This window comes from Cervus elaphus, chromosome 9 (genome assembly GCF_910594005.1).
Source record: "Cervus elaphus chromosome 9, mCerEla1.1, whole genome shotgun sequence".
Lineage (NCBI taxonomy): Eukaryota > Metazoa > Chordata > Mammalia > Artiodactyla > Cervidae > Cervus > Cervus elaphus.
The window spans coordinates 74,161,069-74,177,786 of record NC_057823.1 but is presented as its reverse complement, the minus strand read 5'-3'; the positions used below and the strand labels follow the sequence as shown (position 1 = coordinate 74,177,786).

The 16,718-nt window shown below is 35.5% G+C and overlaps 1 protein-coding gene across 1 annotated transcript in view; it reads right to left on the bottom strand.

The window, feature by feature from the left end:
* GABRA1 (gamma-aminobutyric acid type A receptor subunit alpha1) overlaps positions 1–13,082 on the bottom strand; it is a 57,117-nt gene extending 44,035 nt beyond the window's left edge. Inside the window, exons 1-3 of the mRNA XM_043913479.1 lie at positions 12,635–13,082; positions 10,212–10,300; positions 6,775–6,887 (exon numbers count right to left, since the gene is read on the bottom strand). Of these exons, the coding sequence (XP_043769414.1) occupies positions 6,775–6,887; positions 10,212–10,285 (187 nt within the window). The 5' untranslated portion in view covers positions 10,286–10,300; positions 12,635–13,082. The remainder of the gene's footprint in view (positions 1–6,774; positions 6,888–10,211; positions 10,301–12,634) is intronic.
* Positions 13,083–16,718: the final 3,636 nt, after the last annotated feature.

Below are 16,718 nucleotides of genomic sequence, written 5' to 3'. Positions count from 1 at the left end.
TATGAAGGAGGTTTATTGCCTCCTGCAAGCTACTTTGCTGCTGTTAATTCACAGAGGCAGTCACTATATGGGGTCTGAATTGGCTAGCATCAGTCATTATAATAAAGTATTTCTTAAAACCCCACTTTGAAATGGTCCTGTTTAGAAACTGAAAATATCTTGAGCTCACTACATAACCATCAATTTATACTCCTACCTTCTGTGGGGTCGCACAGAGTCGGACATGACTGAAGTGACTTAGCAGCAGCAGCAGCATTAGACAATGTTTCAGCTCCCTGCCAATCTGCCTGGAGCAGCGTTTTTGCTCCTTGTCCTTCATTTCCATTCCCTTAATTTTTTACCGTTTTCTCCTACCTGCTAAAGTAGAGCAACTTAAAGTTCGTGATGCAACTGCTAAATCTGGATATGGAGTAGAAAATCACATTTTGAGATGTCTAGCCAATACCTGGTCCTTTTGTGTTTTCAGATTTCCAGAACTCAGATGATATAAGCATCTCCCAGCGAAAAAAGGTAAACATATTACAGCAGATACTCATCTCTCCTCCACTGAGGATGTCCCTCCTTCACTCCTTATATCACGGCATTTCTATTGGGAGAGGGCAAAGCTTTAGAAAAGGATGTAATTGCTGTATCGGAGAAATGGGTTTCTTTCAGTCTGTATAAGTCTTGATCAAAATTGCCCAATATGCAATAGCTTTGAGGCATCATACTTTCTATTCCCATTATGTAATTTTAATGAGATTTAATGATTTAATAATTATTATATAAGAATAATAATCTTGGAGGGATATGCCATCGACTTAGGATTCGGTTTCAAGTTTTCAAAATGGCAGAGTCTGTGACTATGAACAATAAGATTCTTAACTCAGAAACACTACAAACATGATTTTTCAAATTAAGAACTCAAGTTCAGGCTGTAAAACACCGACCATCTAAAGAATATATTTATACACACACACATACACACACACACACACACACACACACATATATTTAATAGTTCACATTGGTTCTAGTATCAAGCGAGGAAATGTTAAATATATAAAAAGGTCAAAAGTAACTGCACAAAATATAAACTGCAGTTGTTTACTAATAATTTGGCCTTTATAACCTGAGCATAGTCTCAGAGGCTACATTTTATTTTAGGAAGTGCTTGGCACCATGATCTATACACAAAAAGGAAAAATGGAAGCAGGAAGTTTTTAAACATGCTAAAACATTCCTCTGGGCATCTCATTTGGATTCACTGGACAAGCTGGCTTCATGAGCTGACTGGATCTCTTAGCCAGTAAAGGTTAAAAGATGTTCTCTGTTCATTTTAACAGTTCTTCTTGTGTCTTTGGTAACTGCTTTTCCTCTAAAATTCAACTGAATTATGGACTGTCTAGATATAGTATTTCAGTGGAAATAGACTACATTAAGCCAAAGTCTGAGCATCTGCTCCACACCTTGCATTAAAAGCACCAGACAAAGCTATCGCAAATTCAAAAAGAAGAATTCTAGAGTAGAATTTCAGAAGTTTATATGACAAGCTATTAATTGGTAAAGTAAATATATCAACAGCAATAACAAATATTGGAGAAGTCTAATGTTTTAAATTGTTTTGGGGTACTGTCAGTAATTCAGGATCTTTTTTTATTGAAAGTGAATATATTGTGACATAATATCTTGTCCTCTAAATTTTTGAAATTCTGGCTTTTTAATATAAATACAAAATGTGCGCTTTAAGTTAGGTGAACATAAATAAAATGATTGCCTCTGATTTCAACATCAAACAGCATATAAAAACATAAAAAGATCACATGAATATCAGATTTCATCTTGAGATAAAGTCTAGTTACCTAAAGTTTGTAAAGTTGCACAAAATTTTACAGAAGTTAATCTGACTTTTTTTTTTTCCTCAGAGCACTCTTTAGTGTTCCACCTTGAATTATTTTGACATAAAGAAACATAACCCAAGATGCCAAGTTAATTCCCCAAGGAGCCAATACCACTTTGCCAGCAGCACTCATATCCAGCCCAGTCTCCTTGCCTGGTGGGAGATCCTTGTTATCTTAAAGCTGAGATCTCTCACAGTTATTAGGCTAAAGGAAGTCTAAAAGGTCTCATACAGGCATAAAAAAAATCAAAAATTGGGAAAATCAAGAAGATAAGGAGTATGCTTTGAGGCATAGATTGTTTAATCAGATAGTATGTCAGTGCTCAAATACCTTGAGAGAAAATCCCAGCTACATTCCAGTTATAAATACTCATCCAACTGATAGCTTCAATTAAGTAAAATCTAAAACAACAACAACAACCCAATTCTGCAACACAGGAAAATGAAGAAAATCTTAACTAAATATGTTAAGTATATAGAAGGAATAAATAAGTAGTTTCACTGGTGGTTCAGTCATAAAGAACCTGCCTGTAATGCAGATGTGGCAGGAACCTCGGGTTTGCTTCCTAGGTCAGGAAGATCCCCTCGAGTGGAAAATAGCAACCCACTTCAGTATTCTTGCCTGGAAAATTCCATGGACAGCCCATGGGGTTGCAAAAGAGTCAGACACGACTCAGTGATTAAAAAAATATCAGGAATAAAGTCAATTCTCTCCCTACATTCCTACCTACCTATTTACTTCTCCCATCCATCTGGGTTTGTCGCATGATGAGTACACACGGGTACTCTTTCACTGCAAAGAGAGACGCAGCCTGTCTAAATGGTGGGGCAGAGAGGGCGGGAAAGATGTTACTGGAAGCACACTGCTTCTCCTTAAAAACCTGAAAACTTTCTTCAGAATGCAGTTTTGGATCTTTGTTTCTGGATTGTTCTTACCCTGACTCCTAGAGTGCAGGGAAAGCCAATGAGATGGTGGCTGAAATTTTACCCAGATAGGTGTAATTTGGGGGAGAGCATCATTTAATGTTTTAGAAAGTTGGAGAAAATTTAGGCTTCTTTAGTTTTAGATTCACAGCCAATAAGGAGAAACCTTGAGAAAACAGATTTCCTCAGAAGGTGTTTGGTTTGTCTTGATTTAAAATGAAAAAGGAATCTTGATTAATCAAGGAACACCTGAGCCTAGCCAGCCTCGTAACCCAGATGCCTCTCCCGTACCAGCTTCTCTAGTTGTTCTCCTCTGCCTTCTCCAGCTCTCTCACTTTCCTCCATTCTTTCTCCTTATTTTCAATACCCTCTTGCTCTCCTTTCTGCTCTAACCTTTCCTTTCTTATCTTGCCTTTTTTGGTTTTTTTTTTTTTTTTTTTCTGGATTTTACCTCCTCTCCTTCCTCAGCCATTTTATTCTTCTGTGGTAACCATGCTTTAGGCAAGAGCCTTTCAAAAACATTCTTTGGTCCCTGGTTGCAAGGAAGAAGGAGCCCTCTACACCATGCCCTCAAGGAAGGCAATATTAGATGAGAATGAACTCAACAATCACTGAAAATTTTGATTTCTATTTTCTGGCTACAGATTATTTCAATTCAAGTCTATTTAAAGCTTCCTTCCTTAATTTTGTACTTAAAATATGAATTTGCCAAACGTTTTTCTCTTTATGTCCCTGAATAGAGGATATTATAGAATTCCACACACTATCCTTTTTAGTGTTATCTTTTTTAAATTGAGATAGACTTCCAGGATATAATTTTTTATGTTGTCCTTAAATTTGTTTCTTAATTTTTGGATCTAGGGTGTACATTTCCAAAGAGTGGTGTTACACCTTTGGATGCTGTGTGTATTTCTAAAAGACAGGTCATGATGAAACTGCACGTACTAGAGTTTCTTACGTTAGTCTCAAGTCTTAGCTTATCACATTTCTATATTTTATCAAGACATTCAGAACAAAATATCCCTGCCTTCTGCACAATGTTGTTATTTTTATAAAACCAGACTTTTATCATAATGAGACAGTGGGCTCCTTTCTCTTGCAAGAAAAGATTATTCCAGCTATGATCATGAACCCACTATGAGGAAATTTTTACCCCCTTTATAAGCTAACGATAATCTTTCAAGTATTGCCTCTACATAGTTTTTGCATTGAAAAGCAAATGAATCATGTAAAAACTTGATTTTTACAATGGAGAGCTACTAGAATGCATGTTAAACTTAGCTTACCAGAAATCTATGGTAAAGACATAGAATTAAATAATTCTGTAGAAATGTATGTAATAGATAATTTCAATTTATAGCATCCAAAAATCATGCATGATTTTAACATTTTTCTCTAATTCTGTAGCTTATTATCTTTATAAAATATCTAAAAACTGTGTTTAATATTTAAGGCTGTATTTTTCTAAAGACAGATAAACATTCTTAAAATGTACTTAAACAGGTAAATGAGATAGGTAATAAACACATCCCATTATATCCCTTAAAACTGAAAAGGCACTCCAAAAAAATGACAAAAATTAAGATAGTGTTAAAACTTTTTCATAAACCTCAAATCCATCAGATTTAATTGCAGTATTTTCTAGGATGACAGATAAAATAGAAATAAAGGAAATTATTTAGGCTACTTTAAAATTTGTTTTCATGTCTATCATAACCTCAAAATCACCATTTCCAGAAATCACAAATATCAGAAAATCCTCTTTAAAAAGAATAAAGCAGACCCATTTTAAAACTTTTTCCTGAGCCCTTGAATCCTCTACTATGGTAGAGGACATTATATTCACTTCAATTAAAAAGAATGTATCTTATCTATATTTAGGCTACCACTACTCTGTTCTTTACATAACTATCTGTTATTCTGAGGGGGTTAAGTAGATAATATATTAGATTCCATGAAAATTGCTGCCTGAATTAATGTAGTTGTTTCTGTATAATAAATTCACTATTATCCTGAGTCTTGAAAGAGTAGCTTTTAAACTCATTCTGAGTCTGTATTATGTATCTTCGAGGTTTGTGGCTCTCCAAGATTTAGGTATGCATATGAGGAGTAGGTGAAATGCTTCCTGCTTACACTATATTTGATTAAAGAATTAACATATACATTTATTAAAGTTATTATACATAATTAAATTTAAATTAGCAGTCATGGGTGTGTTACCTGTACTCCAAATAACAATATGACCACATAGCTGATTATTAAAGAAGGTGTATGTGTGTGTGTGTGTAAAATTGTTTAACAGACTTAAAACTATGCACAGAACTTAAAAGAGGATATTCATATTCACATGCTAAAGTATTAAATGCAACTTCCTAAATTAGAATGAGGATAAGATTTTCTAGATATATTATAAAATTCTGCAGATTTTCTATGGATTGATATGGAGAAGGAAGATGAACAAGTAAACAAATCAGATGCATGCCCATTCGTAAACGTTATTATCACTATTCTGACTCTTTTTGTCCGTTCCTCCCCTACCTGCGGTCTTTGCAATTTATTTCAAATTTTATAAACTAAGAACAATTTTCCTGAAACTGCTCTAGATGTTTAGATATACACAGATTTTATGTTAATACAGCACACACATATTTATGCACTCTATTTTGTGACCAATACATTTTATTTCTTAATACTTTTTCAAAGAACTTAGTAAGGGGAAACCAAGTGGAATACAACAAACCTGGGGGAATTTGTATAGCATGTCCTAGAATGAATGCTTGAGATTGATAGGAAGGGACACCTGGTGAGACCTTTGACATATTTCTGAATTGCGCCTTTGACAAAGGAGTTTCCCTTAAACCTCTGAGACACTAATGGCATTTGGCGGTCTCAAAGCAGACCTACGACCCATAGCCTTGTGATCACACTACCTAAAGTATTAAAATGAAGATTCTAAATCCATGTTACCATTCTGTTTTAAAATCACAAATTGAATTCTTAGGCTTCTTATTCTTTGCATATCTTTGCTGTCTAGATGGAGAAGAGATGAATTTCTTAAAACTGCCATTTCATAGTAATTTAAATATTTCTATTACATAGTTTCAACAAATGCTCTGGATAAAGTACAGCATAAATTATAGTTTGGAGTCATAGATTCTACCCTTAGTTTCTTATGTGACTTTGAACAATAATTCATTTCTTTGCCTCATTTGTTTTACTCTGAGATCAATATTTTGTTTTGACTTTATTATTCTTTGCTTAACTAAATAAGATAGGTTGGTTATCTTATTCAAAGGCCATTTAAATAAGTCTGTAATGTCTTGTACTATTTGCTTTTATTGTTATAAATATTGTATTATTAACTGCTGTCTTCTTCCTGAGTAGAAATTCATTAGTAAACCATTAACTGGTATACAAAGAAAAATACATTTTTACTACAGAAAATTACAGTTTAAGTTTAAATGAACCGAGATAAAAAATACTACCATCTATCTCATTCACCTTTCGTCCCAGAGATGGGGTTCATCTAACACGAAATAGTGGATCAGTCTGTAATATTCTACAAGAAATGTTTACAGCAACAGATTCAGAGATATTCTAGTTGAATCCAATGCAAACAAAGCAATGTGGAATGAAATAGCAATGCAGTCTTTGGGCTGGAAGGAAGACTATTACCTGCCTTTCTCCCTTGTAAAATCAAATCATACTTGCAAATGGTTATGAATGTCAAGTAAATGTAACATTACTTTCATGACATTATAAGAAGTTTGAATTGCCTTTTATCACGTTTGGGTATGTGCATGGGATGACCATGGAAAATTGAATTAGCATTGGGCAATCTATTGAGAATAGGATGAGTCATTACACTACATGCTGTCATTCTTCTTATTTTACCATGTAGAGGGAAGCAATGTTTTACTAGTAAAGGCTTAATATTGTTCTCTAAAATAAAACACAATAATGCTACTCACCTCCTAATCCCGGTCTCAGGCGATTGTCATAACCATCTAGGAGTCGGTCCAAAATCCTGGTGAAGACAGTGGTGTTGTCTTTAAGTTCATCTTGTAATGAGGGTTGTCCATAGCTGAAATATCAGAGGCAATAGCTAAATTATACATTTTGACTAAAACCTTTTCCAAATAAAGCCTTCCGCAATTTTTTCAAATTCCTTTCTATTGAGTCTTAATTTGAAAATTCCTTCTGATAAAGTAAAAAAAAAAAATCATAGCTTAATTCTTAACATTTTCTCATATTTGTTCTCATAGGTGATATGCTCTATATTCTAATATTTCTAACTATGGAAGGAAAATTATACGACATGAGTTGTCTCTTTACATTTATAATTCTCAGTGTGTGTACAAAGTTGTAATGCATGTTTTCTCTAGTGAAGCAAGAACATTAATGCACACTACTGAAAAACTGAAATCTGGGAAACTTCTTCCCAAATTAAAAAAATATATTTATGAACTACCAAAGTAATTAATAGCTTTGTTTTCATTTAATATGTAGAATAATCCTAAAATTGCATCTACCAACATGCCTCCCTTCGTCCACTTCCTATGTTTCTTTTGTGGTTTTTGATGTTCTTTCAGGTGTTTAAATGAAAAAAATAGATAGAACTTGTTACTTATGATAATTATTTGTTCACATCAGTGTGTAATTTCTATTTCCATTAAGGTTTATGAACCAATAAACCAAAACGTTTTATAATTTGTCTATTCAAACCTCTAATTAATTGAATTTTTGTCCTTGTTGGTCTTAGAAGTAAAATATACCCTGGAAAAGGTAAGGTCCAATATTCTAAATTTATGGTTTTACTAAGCAGTAATGCAAGATTACTGTTTTAAGACAGCACAGCTATTTGTGAGCAGAGTTTGAACTAGAATCCAGTTTTCTTTAACTTTTAGTCTAAAACATTATTTTCATTCTTCTATGTCAGAGTAATTATTCCTGTTTAATTCTTTCTATATGAATATCTAGTTTTTAACTCCTTATCATTACTAGTCTTTGAATTTTGATCATGTAATAACCACAGTTCAAATATTGTATATTTATTATATCAATCACATTATTATCTATGCTCCTTAAGTCATATTTTATGTAATGGCTAAGATGACACTTCCAAAATCCTTTGGAAGAAGAGTCTTCTATTTTAGGATAGATCACACTTACTGAGACATTTCATTGATAGCTCTGACCTTGAGAAAAAACAAATATAGAGTGTAAACTAAAAAACTGACATAAAAATATCACTCTCATACTTTCTACGTAATATGCTTTTGGCTTCTCACTTGTGTGTTTATATTACTGATTAATCTAAGAAAAATAGTAACAGTTGAAACCAGGATTCACTTATTTGACAAAAGCAAGAAATATAATCAAGTATCAATTAAAAAACAAACACTATTGTTTAGGTAATTAATGTTATAATGGTAAAATGCAAAACTTTTCTGATAAAATTTTAATAAGCTATTATAATGAAAATCTATTCATGAATATGAAATATATTAAATGTACCTCTTTGAAACAGTTTTACAGTATCATAAATTCAATATTAATACCATACAGATTGAGGGTTTCCTCTCTTTTGGCAAAATGAAAGATCTTCCTGGTTTCTGAAATCAAATTTTCAACAAGCTCTGTGTCTTCCAGGATGTCTCACTAGCAGATGACAGCAGTAAAGCAAAAATAGTTTTCTGAAGGCAATTATTTTTAAAAACTCATTGTCACAAAACCTACTGCCATGCATGCATCTTTCAAGGATACTAGAAGGTCATCTTGATAAAGGTGGGAAAGAAATGCTAGCACACTTTGAGTTGTAAATAGGGCCTGATCAAGTATTCTAAGGAAGAAGCACTAAAAGAAGAAGGGGGAAATGATGAGATGAAGTGACATGACAGAGCATATTAGATTGCGAATATGGTTCCCCCAAAATGGAGTGGTCTATTACCTTTACCTGCATTTCCTTTGTTTTTATAGCATGTGTCAAATTCAGGAAAGGCTTTTTTCCCCCTGGTTTGATTTTATAAATGTTGTTCTCACCAGTTGTTTGCATTGGAATACAAATGCCAAAAGAGTCTTTTCCCTCCCTCCCAGCAAACCATTTCTGCTCTGCCAACTGGAATGATAATCATTCTTTTATGTGATTTTCTTAATCAGGTTATGCTTCATCTTTAATTCTCATTTACTATGTAATTGTCAGAGAATAAGCCTAAGATAAAGATCAAGATTATTTATTTGCTATTAAACACTCATGCCAATGTAATGTCTCCTAAACTGAATATATAATTTATAATTTGTAGAGAAATGTCAGTTGCAGTACTTGATTTTGATTCCGTATGAGCCACTATATAATAAAACACTGTGCACTAACTCCATCTACAGGTCATCACAATAGTAACACTTCATATAATTTTTCAAAAGCAGTGAGGAACCTTTTACTCCTCAGATTAAGAGTATTTGACAATAATGCATTTCCTGTTCATCTGGCAGTCATTATTCACCATGCACAATAACAAACATTAAAAATGGACAACTTCTCAATTGAAAAAAATCCTCCTAAATCCTTACATTTCCAGACTATTCCATCTCTTTGCCTTAACTTGTAAGGGTTCACTTTTCGTTACATTATGGAGAATCTTAGATTTTTATAGTATGGCTAAGACTTTGGCCACAGAAATAGATTATACTAGAAATATAAAAGCAGATAAAGGAGAATCTGAAATACTTGGTCATTTATATCTCTGCTATTATAATGTATCTATAAGCTTGATGGGATCATTAACTAATATTTTGAATATAGTTAATCACATTATTACATTTTTCTCATAACTTGTCTCCACAGTAAACTTAGAGAAGTTCAGTTTTATCTACCGTTCTTAAATGTGTCTTGTATACTCTACTTCTATTAGTTATAAGTAATAGTTTCAAAACAAAATGCACATGCATTTATAAAAACATATAACATTCAAATTAAAAATATTATTCTAAAGTTTCTACTTGCACATAGTCAGAAGTTACTCTATGATCTTTGCAACTAGTTAGAAATTTTCTTGTTGGAAAATCAACTTACATAGTATGCAGATATTAATTGGGGTAACTTTTTTATGAATTAGGAAACTGCATGTTTTGTTCGGTTACAACTGAGCAGTGAAAAGTTCAATTTAAGAATTAAATGGTGAATTAACACATTCCTTAACAAAAGCGTGTTAAGTGTATTCTAACTAACATGCAAATAAGATGATTATTTTTTCATACTGTTCTACTTTATTAGCGGGAATTTTATTGCAGTTAAGTTTTTTTAATCCCCTTAGTCATGAATTTATCCAAGGTTAATTTTCTTCACTCTGAAAGAATAAATGAAAAGTTACAGAAATTCTCATGCAGATTTAAAATAAAGGGTCCCCACCTTCTTCCAGTCAGTGTGGTCAGAAAGAGGGTCCAGGCCCAAAGGTAGTCTGAGAGACCCGGACTTTTCTTCATTGCGGGCTTGTGCAGCTGAAAAGTAGAACAAGTAGAGATCAATGTCTCTTGCAAGAAACATCAGGTTATAACCACTAGGGCTGACTGAGGCAGTTCAGATAAATGCTTTGAAGTCAGGAAATGACCTCACTGGGATATGACACCTCATTGGAAGCAATGGAAACCTGGACCATCCATTCTCCACTTTCCCTTCCATTTCTCCATTCAGAAATATCAGTGTCTTAATTTCTCCTGTAAAAGAATACAAGTTGAAATGCTCTCAGGTGATAAGATTGCTCAACATACAATTGTGAGTTGTTTTTTTCTCTAGGCTTTATATTTCCAGTATAGTTTGAATTACTGTCCTCTTGTTTATCATCTGATAAATTTGACCTTTCTGATTTGAGTTCCCACAACTGCACTGTGCATTAAATATCTTCAGCTGGTGTCTACAATGGAGAGAGCCTGTTCGGGGGCTGTGATGGGGTAGGTTATTATGCTTTGATGACTGAATTCATCTTGGGGTTCTGGATACACCTTGATTTCAGAAGCAACTGCTATTTATCTTAAAAAAAAAAAATCATGAGATGTGCTATTGAATCCTGAAGTCGTGCTTGTAATTCTCTGCCTGTGACTGCCTTGTTAAATATGCTCACTAATGCTTCTGTGGGGCTAAAGGACATACTTTATAGTCAGTCCATGTGCTGGTCTCTCACACACAAACCACACTCACATAAATGCACACAAACATGCCTACACATATCTTTTAAGCCCTCTTGGATTCTGCTGGATTGCTGCTAGAAAATGTTTCATCTCAAACAGATGGAAACTGGAGTGCTTTGCTTTGCATGAATAAGGGAATCTTTTTTCCCTCTTAGGTAAAGTGCAATCAATCACCGTCTGATTGTTGAATTTAGACTTAGGTAGTGGGATGCTGGAGGGATGGAGGAGTCTGGAAAGCTTTGAGAATTTTTAAAATTATCTATTTGTGCAGTTAGTTTTTCAAAATAAGTACACTACCTGGAGAAGGAGAAGATATGGTAACACTTTATTTGAATGTGCTATAATTGATTCCAGTTATGAGAATGTTCAAGGTAAAATTTGTTAGCACTTCCCTGAATCCCTCAGGAGGGTCAGTGATTAATGGACTGCAAGTCTTTTAAAGCATATTTTTCATGAGACACTCTATAGTTTAATGTGGTATGCCTTTAAATACATATACACAAATGCTTTCCGCACTCTCTGGAATCATTTATATCAGTAAAAATCATTCCAAATGGCAATGTAAGCAATGAAACATAATTAAGGTGCTTACAGAGGACAGTCTAGATCTAGAGATAAGAACTGTGAGATTCACAGTTTTTCCCTAAATTAGTGACTGCTTTTAACATAGAAGAGTTGAATAGGATGAGGAATATTGGATAAATATCCTCATGTTAAAATATTGCATCTAAATTGCATAATTATATTAATCTTTTATTAATCTTCAACATCTGTTATGAAGGAAAAACAACTTCCCCTACCCTATTAATATTTGTTGATCTTTATAAAAAAAGGGTAATTCCCAAAGGAATAAATGAAACAAAACAAAACCCCAAAGCAAGATACCATTGCTTTCTGTCCTCCTCTGACATTTTAAAAAGAGGAAAGCAAACCTATCATGGCACTTGAGTTGTTGAGTAAGAAAGTTTCTTGCAAATACAAACATAATAGTTTAAGAGAAACGCTAAGCTGTCTCCTAACCCTTTTCCACCTTCAACCTCACCTCATCAAACACACACTCCAAACACCCATATCCCATGCCACTCACATCAAATGAGAACTTGAGTTTTTTTTTTCTTCGTGTTCAGAATGGGAGAGACCCCTACACCAGAGGGCATTTCAGCAGCAGCGTCCACCGGAAAGGAGAAAAGAGGCTTTTTTTTTTTTTTTTTTGCACCCAGAAGGAGAGTGCCTTCCCTAAGATATGCAACGTTGAGACAGGTTTTCTACACCAGCGTCTTAACTTTAGAGGATGCCCCCCCCCCAACGCCCCTCCCCACTTCACCTCAGCTCCCTTTTGCCAAAAAAAAAAAAAAAAAAAAAAGGAGACCAAAACAACATGTCACCACCCACCCCGCGGAATACATTCAAATCTGCCTGCCAAAGGAAGGAAAGAAAAGAAAGACGGAGAAAATAATAATAATGACGATAATGCTCCTAGACCGCTGCGGTTTTAACCCTGACAGAAAAACATTCGCTGTGTCTACCTGCTGTGGGATCAGGTTCTTGTCCTGTTCCCTTTCTCTTTTCCCTATTGCATTCTGGTCTCTCCAGCAAGGAAAAGGCACGTTCAAAGCCCTGCGTGCTGCGGTCCGAAGCCGCACTTACCTCGGGCCCCCTCTGGGCACAGGATCGCTCCAGACCCGGGAAAAGTCTGCGAGAGAAAATCGTGGAGAGCTGGGAGCCGGCGCGAGTCCGCGAGTCCGGGCGCGCCAGCAGCGGAGAGGCGTCCTCGCTCCGCCGCTCACTCACTCGGTCTGAGCGGGCTGAGCCATCATGGACTCTGCGTGCTCCTCTGCTGAAGATTTCACACCCGAATTTGCTTCCCAATATTCCAATCTGCAGCTATACAACAAAAGATTTTTCTTTACCAAGACAGTAGTAATACGTCCCAGGGCAAACCGGATGTGAAATAGGCGGTGACTTCATGCCAGAGAGATTTTATTTTAGAAAGGAAGGTGGTACCAGCCTCTGAATCTAGAGACCAATCCGCCCATTTTTTATTTGCAGCACAATTTAACTTGCACCGCTCTGGCCCTAATCCCCTTCTCTGAGCTGCAGACTCAAATCCTTCTACAATCTGCTGCAAGCTTTCCCTTTTTGGGGGGGAGTGGAGACGGGGGAGGGAAGAGTGGAAAGGGTTAGAGGCACAGGGACCATCCTCAGAGTCTCTTCACACTTGCAATGTACGGACCCTCTATTTTAAGGTGTGCCTATTAAAAATACAACCGATCAGTATAACTATTCCACCTTTGATCAAATATTTAACCACCGCATGCATATGAATGGATGCAAGCTATGAGAGGGAGGCGCAGGGTTCCACATGTGGAAAGCGCACTCTCCCCTCGCCTGTCTCGCTCACACGCACTCACACGCGTCTGAGTCCTTGTGTCTTGCAGAGTCACGAATGACGAGGGCTAGGAGGGAAGAGCTCTGGCCGGTGGGAACTTGGCCACAGGCGTGAGAGTCTTTGCACTTTCACAGGTTATCAGCGCTTTCCACCTCTCCTCAGTCTGCAGTTTAGAGGACAGCAAGAACGCGCTCTGGAACCGGGTTTTTTAAGCTTTGGAGGAAACTGTTTATGTCATGATCGAGAAAAGATAACCTCCTTTAAATATGAATTATGCTGGCTTCCTAGGACCAGGAGTATTTAACTTTAAATAATTCACCCAAATAATTTCTAGGCAAGCGTCGTATCTCTGTTTCCGGATTCATTTCCTTGCCTTGTAACTCCATCATTCTCTGGATTAGAAAAATGAGAGAGAGGGGACGAGAGATGAACAGAAAGATTTTTAGAAGTCAGGTCAAACAGAGCCTGCTTTTACTTTTTTTTCCCCCTTTCTCTTTCCTCTTCTATTACCCTCCGTGGTGGCTCTCCACCCACAAATAATTATACACTGAAGGGAAGGAGGGTGTGTTTCAACATCAGTCTAACTACATTTCCAAGGAATCAGGGACGACTTGTAGTTCTCTCGGATTTTGTGAATGGGTGTTTGTAGCAGAGAGGAGGTGGGTGCTGTGTTTCTGGAAGCATTTACTGAAATGACCTGATGCTGTGGGAATTGTCCCTTCAGCACTTTCTTTCCCCTGGACTAGGTAGCAGGTGATGAAAAGAAAAGATGGGACTCCTCTATGCAAAGCTTCTGGTGAACAAAGTGTGAACTTTGGTGAGCTTCCTAGCCATTTTCCCAGGAGGATTTCTAGCAGAGGAGACATTTCTGATATGGTTGTATCTCTGGTAAGGGAAGAGAAAAATCTACATGGCCCGTTTATACCACTCCTGCGTTTTTGATTCTACAAGTGTTCCTTGACTCTGTGCTTGCAACGCAATCAGCTTATATGATTGAAACTTAAAACAGGTGATTGAAATAATAAGAAATATGTAATTGAAGATCACATTCAGAGTTGGGCTTGGTTCTTCTGAGTTTTGAAGGAGAAGTGTCATTGGGAAGTTATTTTAGAAATGAATCTTCAAAGAAGGGAGATTTGAAGATTATTTCATAATACCTTTGTTTTTGGGCAGTAATTGCTTACTCTGTTCGACACAACAAATGTAATGTATTCTTAACGATAGCCACTGAAGGAGCATCAAGAGTTTTCCTATGTGACATTACCCAATTTTTATTTATGTGCTTATCCATTAATTTACTTATTTATTAAGGAGTTCTGAGAATAAAATTCACTTTAGTAAGGTTTTGAAACCCCAGGTTAACAATTAGAAAGCATTATTTTCTTACCTGACAATATAAAATCCAATGCAATAGTTCTGTTTTGACTTGAGACAGATACTCCTAGATATGACACAATTTAGACTTTTTTCCCGCCTTTGGCTTTATAGTCACAACTCCTTTTACTTCTCTTTACAAATTGAGAATGATTTTTATAACTAATGACATACAACCAAATCACTCTGCTGATTGTTTTTTTGAGCATAAACACTGAACTTTATCATTTGAGCAATGATCTCTGAAAACAATGCCAATCACATCTTACTTGAGACTAAAAGTGTTATGTGACTCTCCAGCAAGATACAACTACACATTTCCATAACTTTCAAAATAAATGAATATTTATGAATAATTATCAAATTTATCAGAAAACTATGGTAAAAATATGAAAATGGAAATACCCATATGATGATTCTCTATTTAAGATACAATATCCACAAGATAGGTTTTGCTAGATGATGTATATGTAATTTCTTTTGGGACATGTATGTTTTTAATGAATAAATTGTGGATGTTTAAAATATTGATAGTTTGACTATTTCAAAAAAAGCAATTGCAATTCTAAATTATGAATGTGGTTATTATTTTCCATCTAAGTTATCATTAACAGGTGCACATAAAACCAGGGAATAAACCATAAGAAATTAATGGCAAAGCAGTCATTTATTTTATATGGTCTTGTTACATTGACTCTTTTAGATAAGTGTTGACATTTTTGTTTTTTTGTTTTACCTAGGGGGGGAAAACCCTTTAATGTGAGTGTGCTTCTGATTGAATTAAGTTCCTGAAATCACAATAACCATGACATTTAATATTCTTAAAATATTTACTTATTGCCAAATAATGTGCTAATCAATTTGCATAAATCATTCCATTTACTTCTCAGATCTGTGAGAGATAGTCGTGTATCCCTCGTTTACAAATCATTCAATAAATTATGGATTAGAGAGAGTAAGAGATTTGCCCAAGGTCCCACAGCTAGTGAATGTTTGTGCTAGAATGCAAACTCAGATCTTCCAACTTCAAAGCTTATCCTCTTAACCAGATCTCTACATTACTTTATTTCCTTAAGATGTGGTTGTGAGTTCATGTTTAGATCTGTTTTATTTTTATGGCTATGTTTGACCATCTTCATAGCAGTCACATAAAACCTACCTCTGAGTATTTAAAAAAGGTGTTACTTCGTGATGAGCTTCTTTCTTTTGATGGTGTAATACATCCAATTGCACCGTGGTGTCAAGCTGACTTTAGTAGTTAGAAGTTTTCTGCCATTTTCCTTCTGTCTCATGAAGCTAGTTGTGAAATCCCCTTGAAACAGTCACTAGTTCTGGGCAGAAGGGACTTGAGGTCAAACTTAGGACCAGAGATCCTGGGGAGGTCTAATAGCTCTATTTCCAGTGTTGCAGTCTGGTACATTTTGCTTTTTCTGTCAATTTTAAATGGCAGGAAGCCCTGACCTAATTGAAGAAGTGTACTGATTCTTTTCAACAGAAATGTTTTCACTTTATCCAACTAAATGTGAACCAAATGAGAAAAATAATATCGAGCATGTTCTCATTAATTTAGGGTGGCTTTTCATCATTTACAAAATAATTTTGGGTGACGGAGAAGAGGTAAGTAAAATGATAAAATATCAAATAAGCTTCAGCTGAGATCTTGGGTAAAGTGTTGGTTGCTCAGTCGTGGCCAGCTCTGCAGTCCTATGGATGGGTAGCCAGACAGGCTTCTCTGTTCATGGAATTCTCCAGGCAAGAATACTAGAGTGGGTTGCCATTCCCTTTTCCAGAGGATCTTCCTGACCCAGGGATCAAACCCAGGTCTCCCACATTGCAGGCAGATTCTTTTACCATCTGAGCAACCAAGGAAGCCCAGAGGGTAAAGTGGTCTTTTAAAATGTATTTGAATGGCTCAAATATATACATTGGAAATATATTTTAATGTTAATATTTTAATGGCCATCTGTC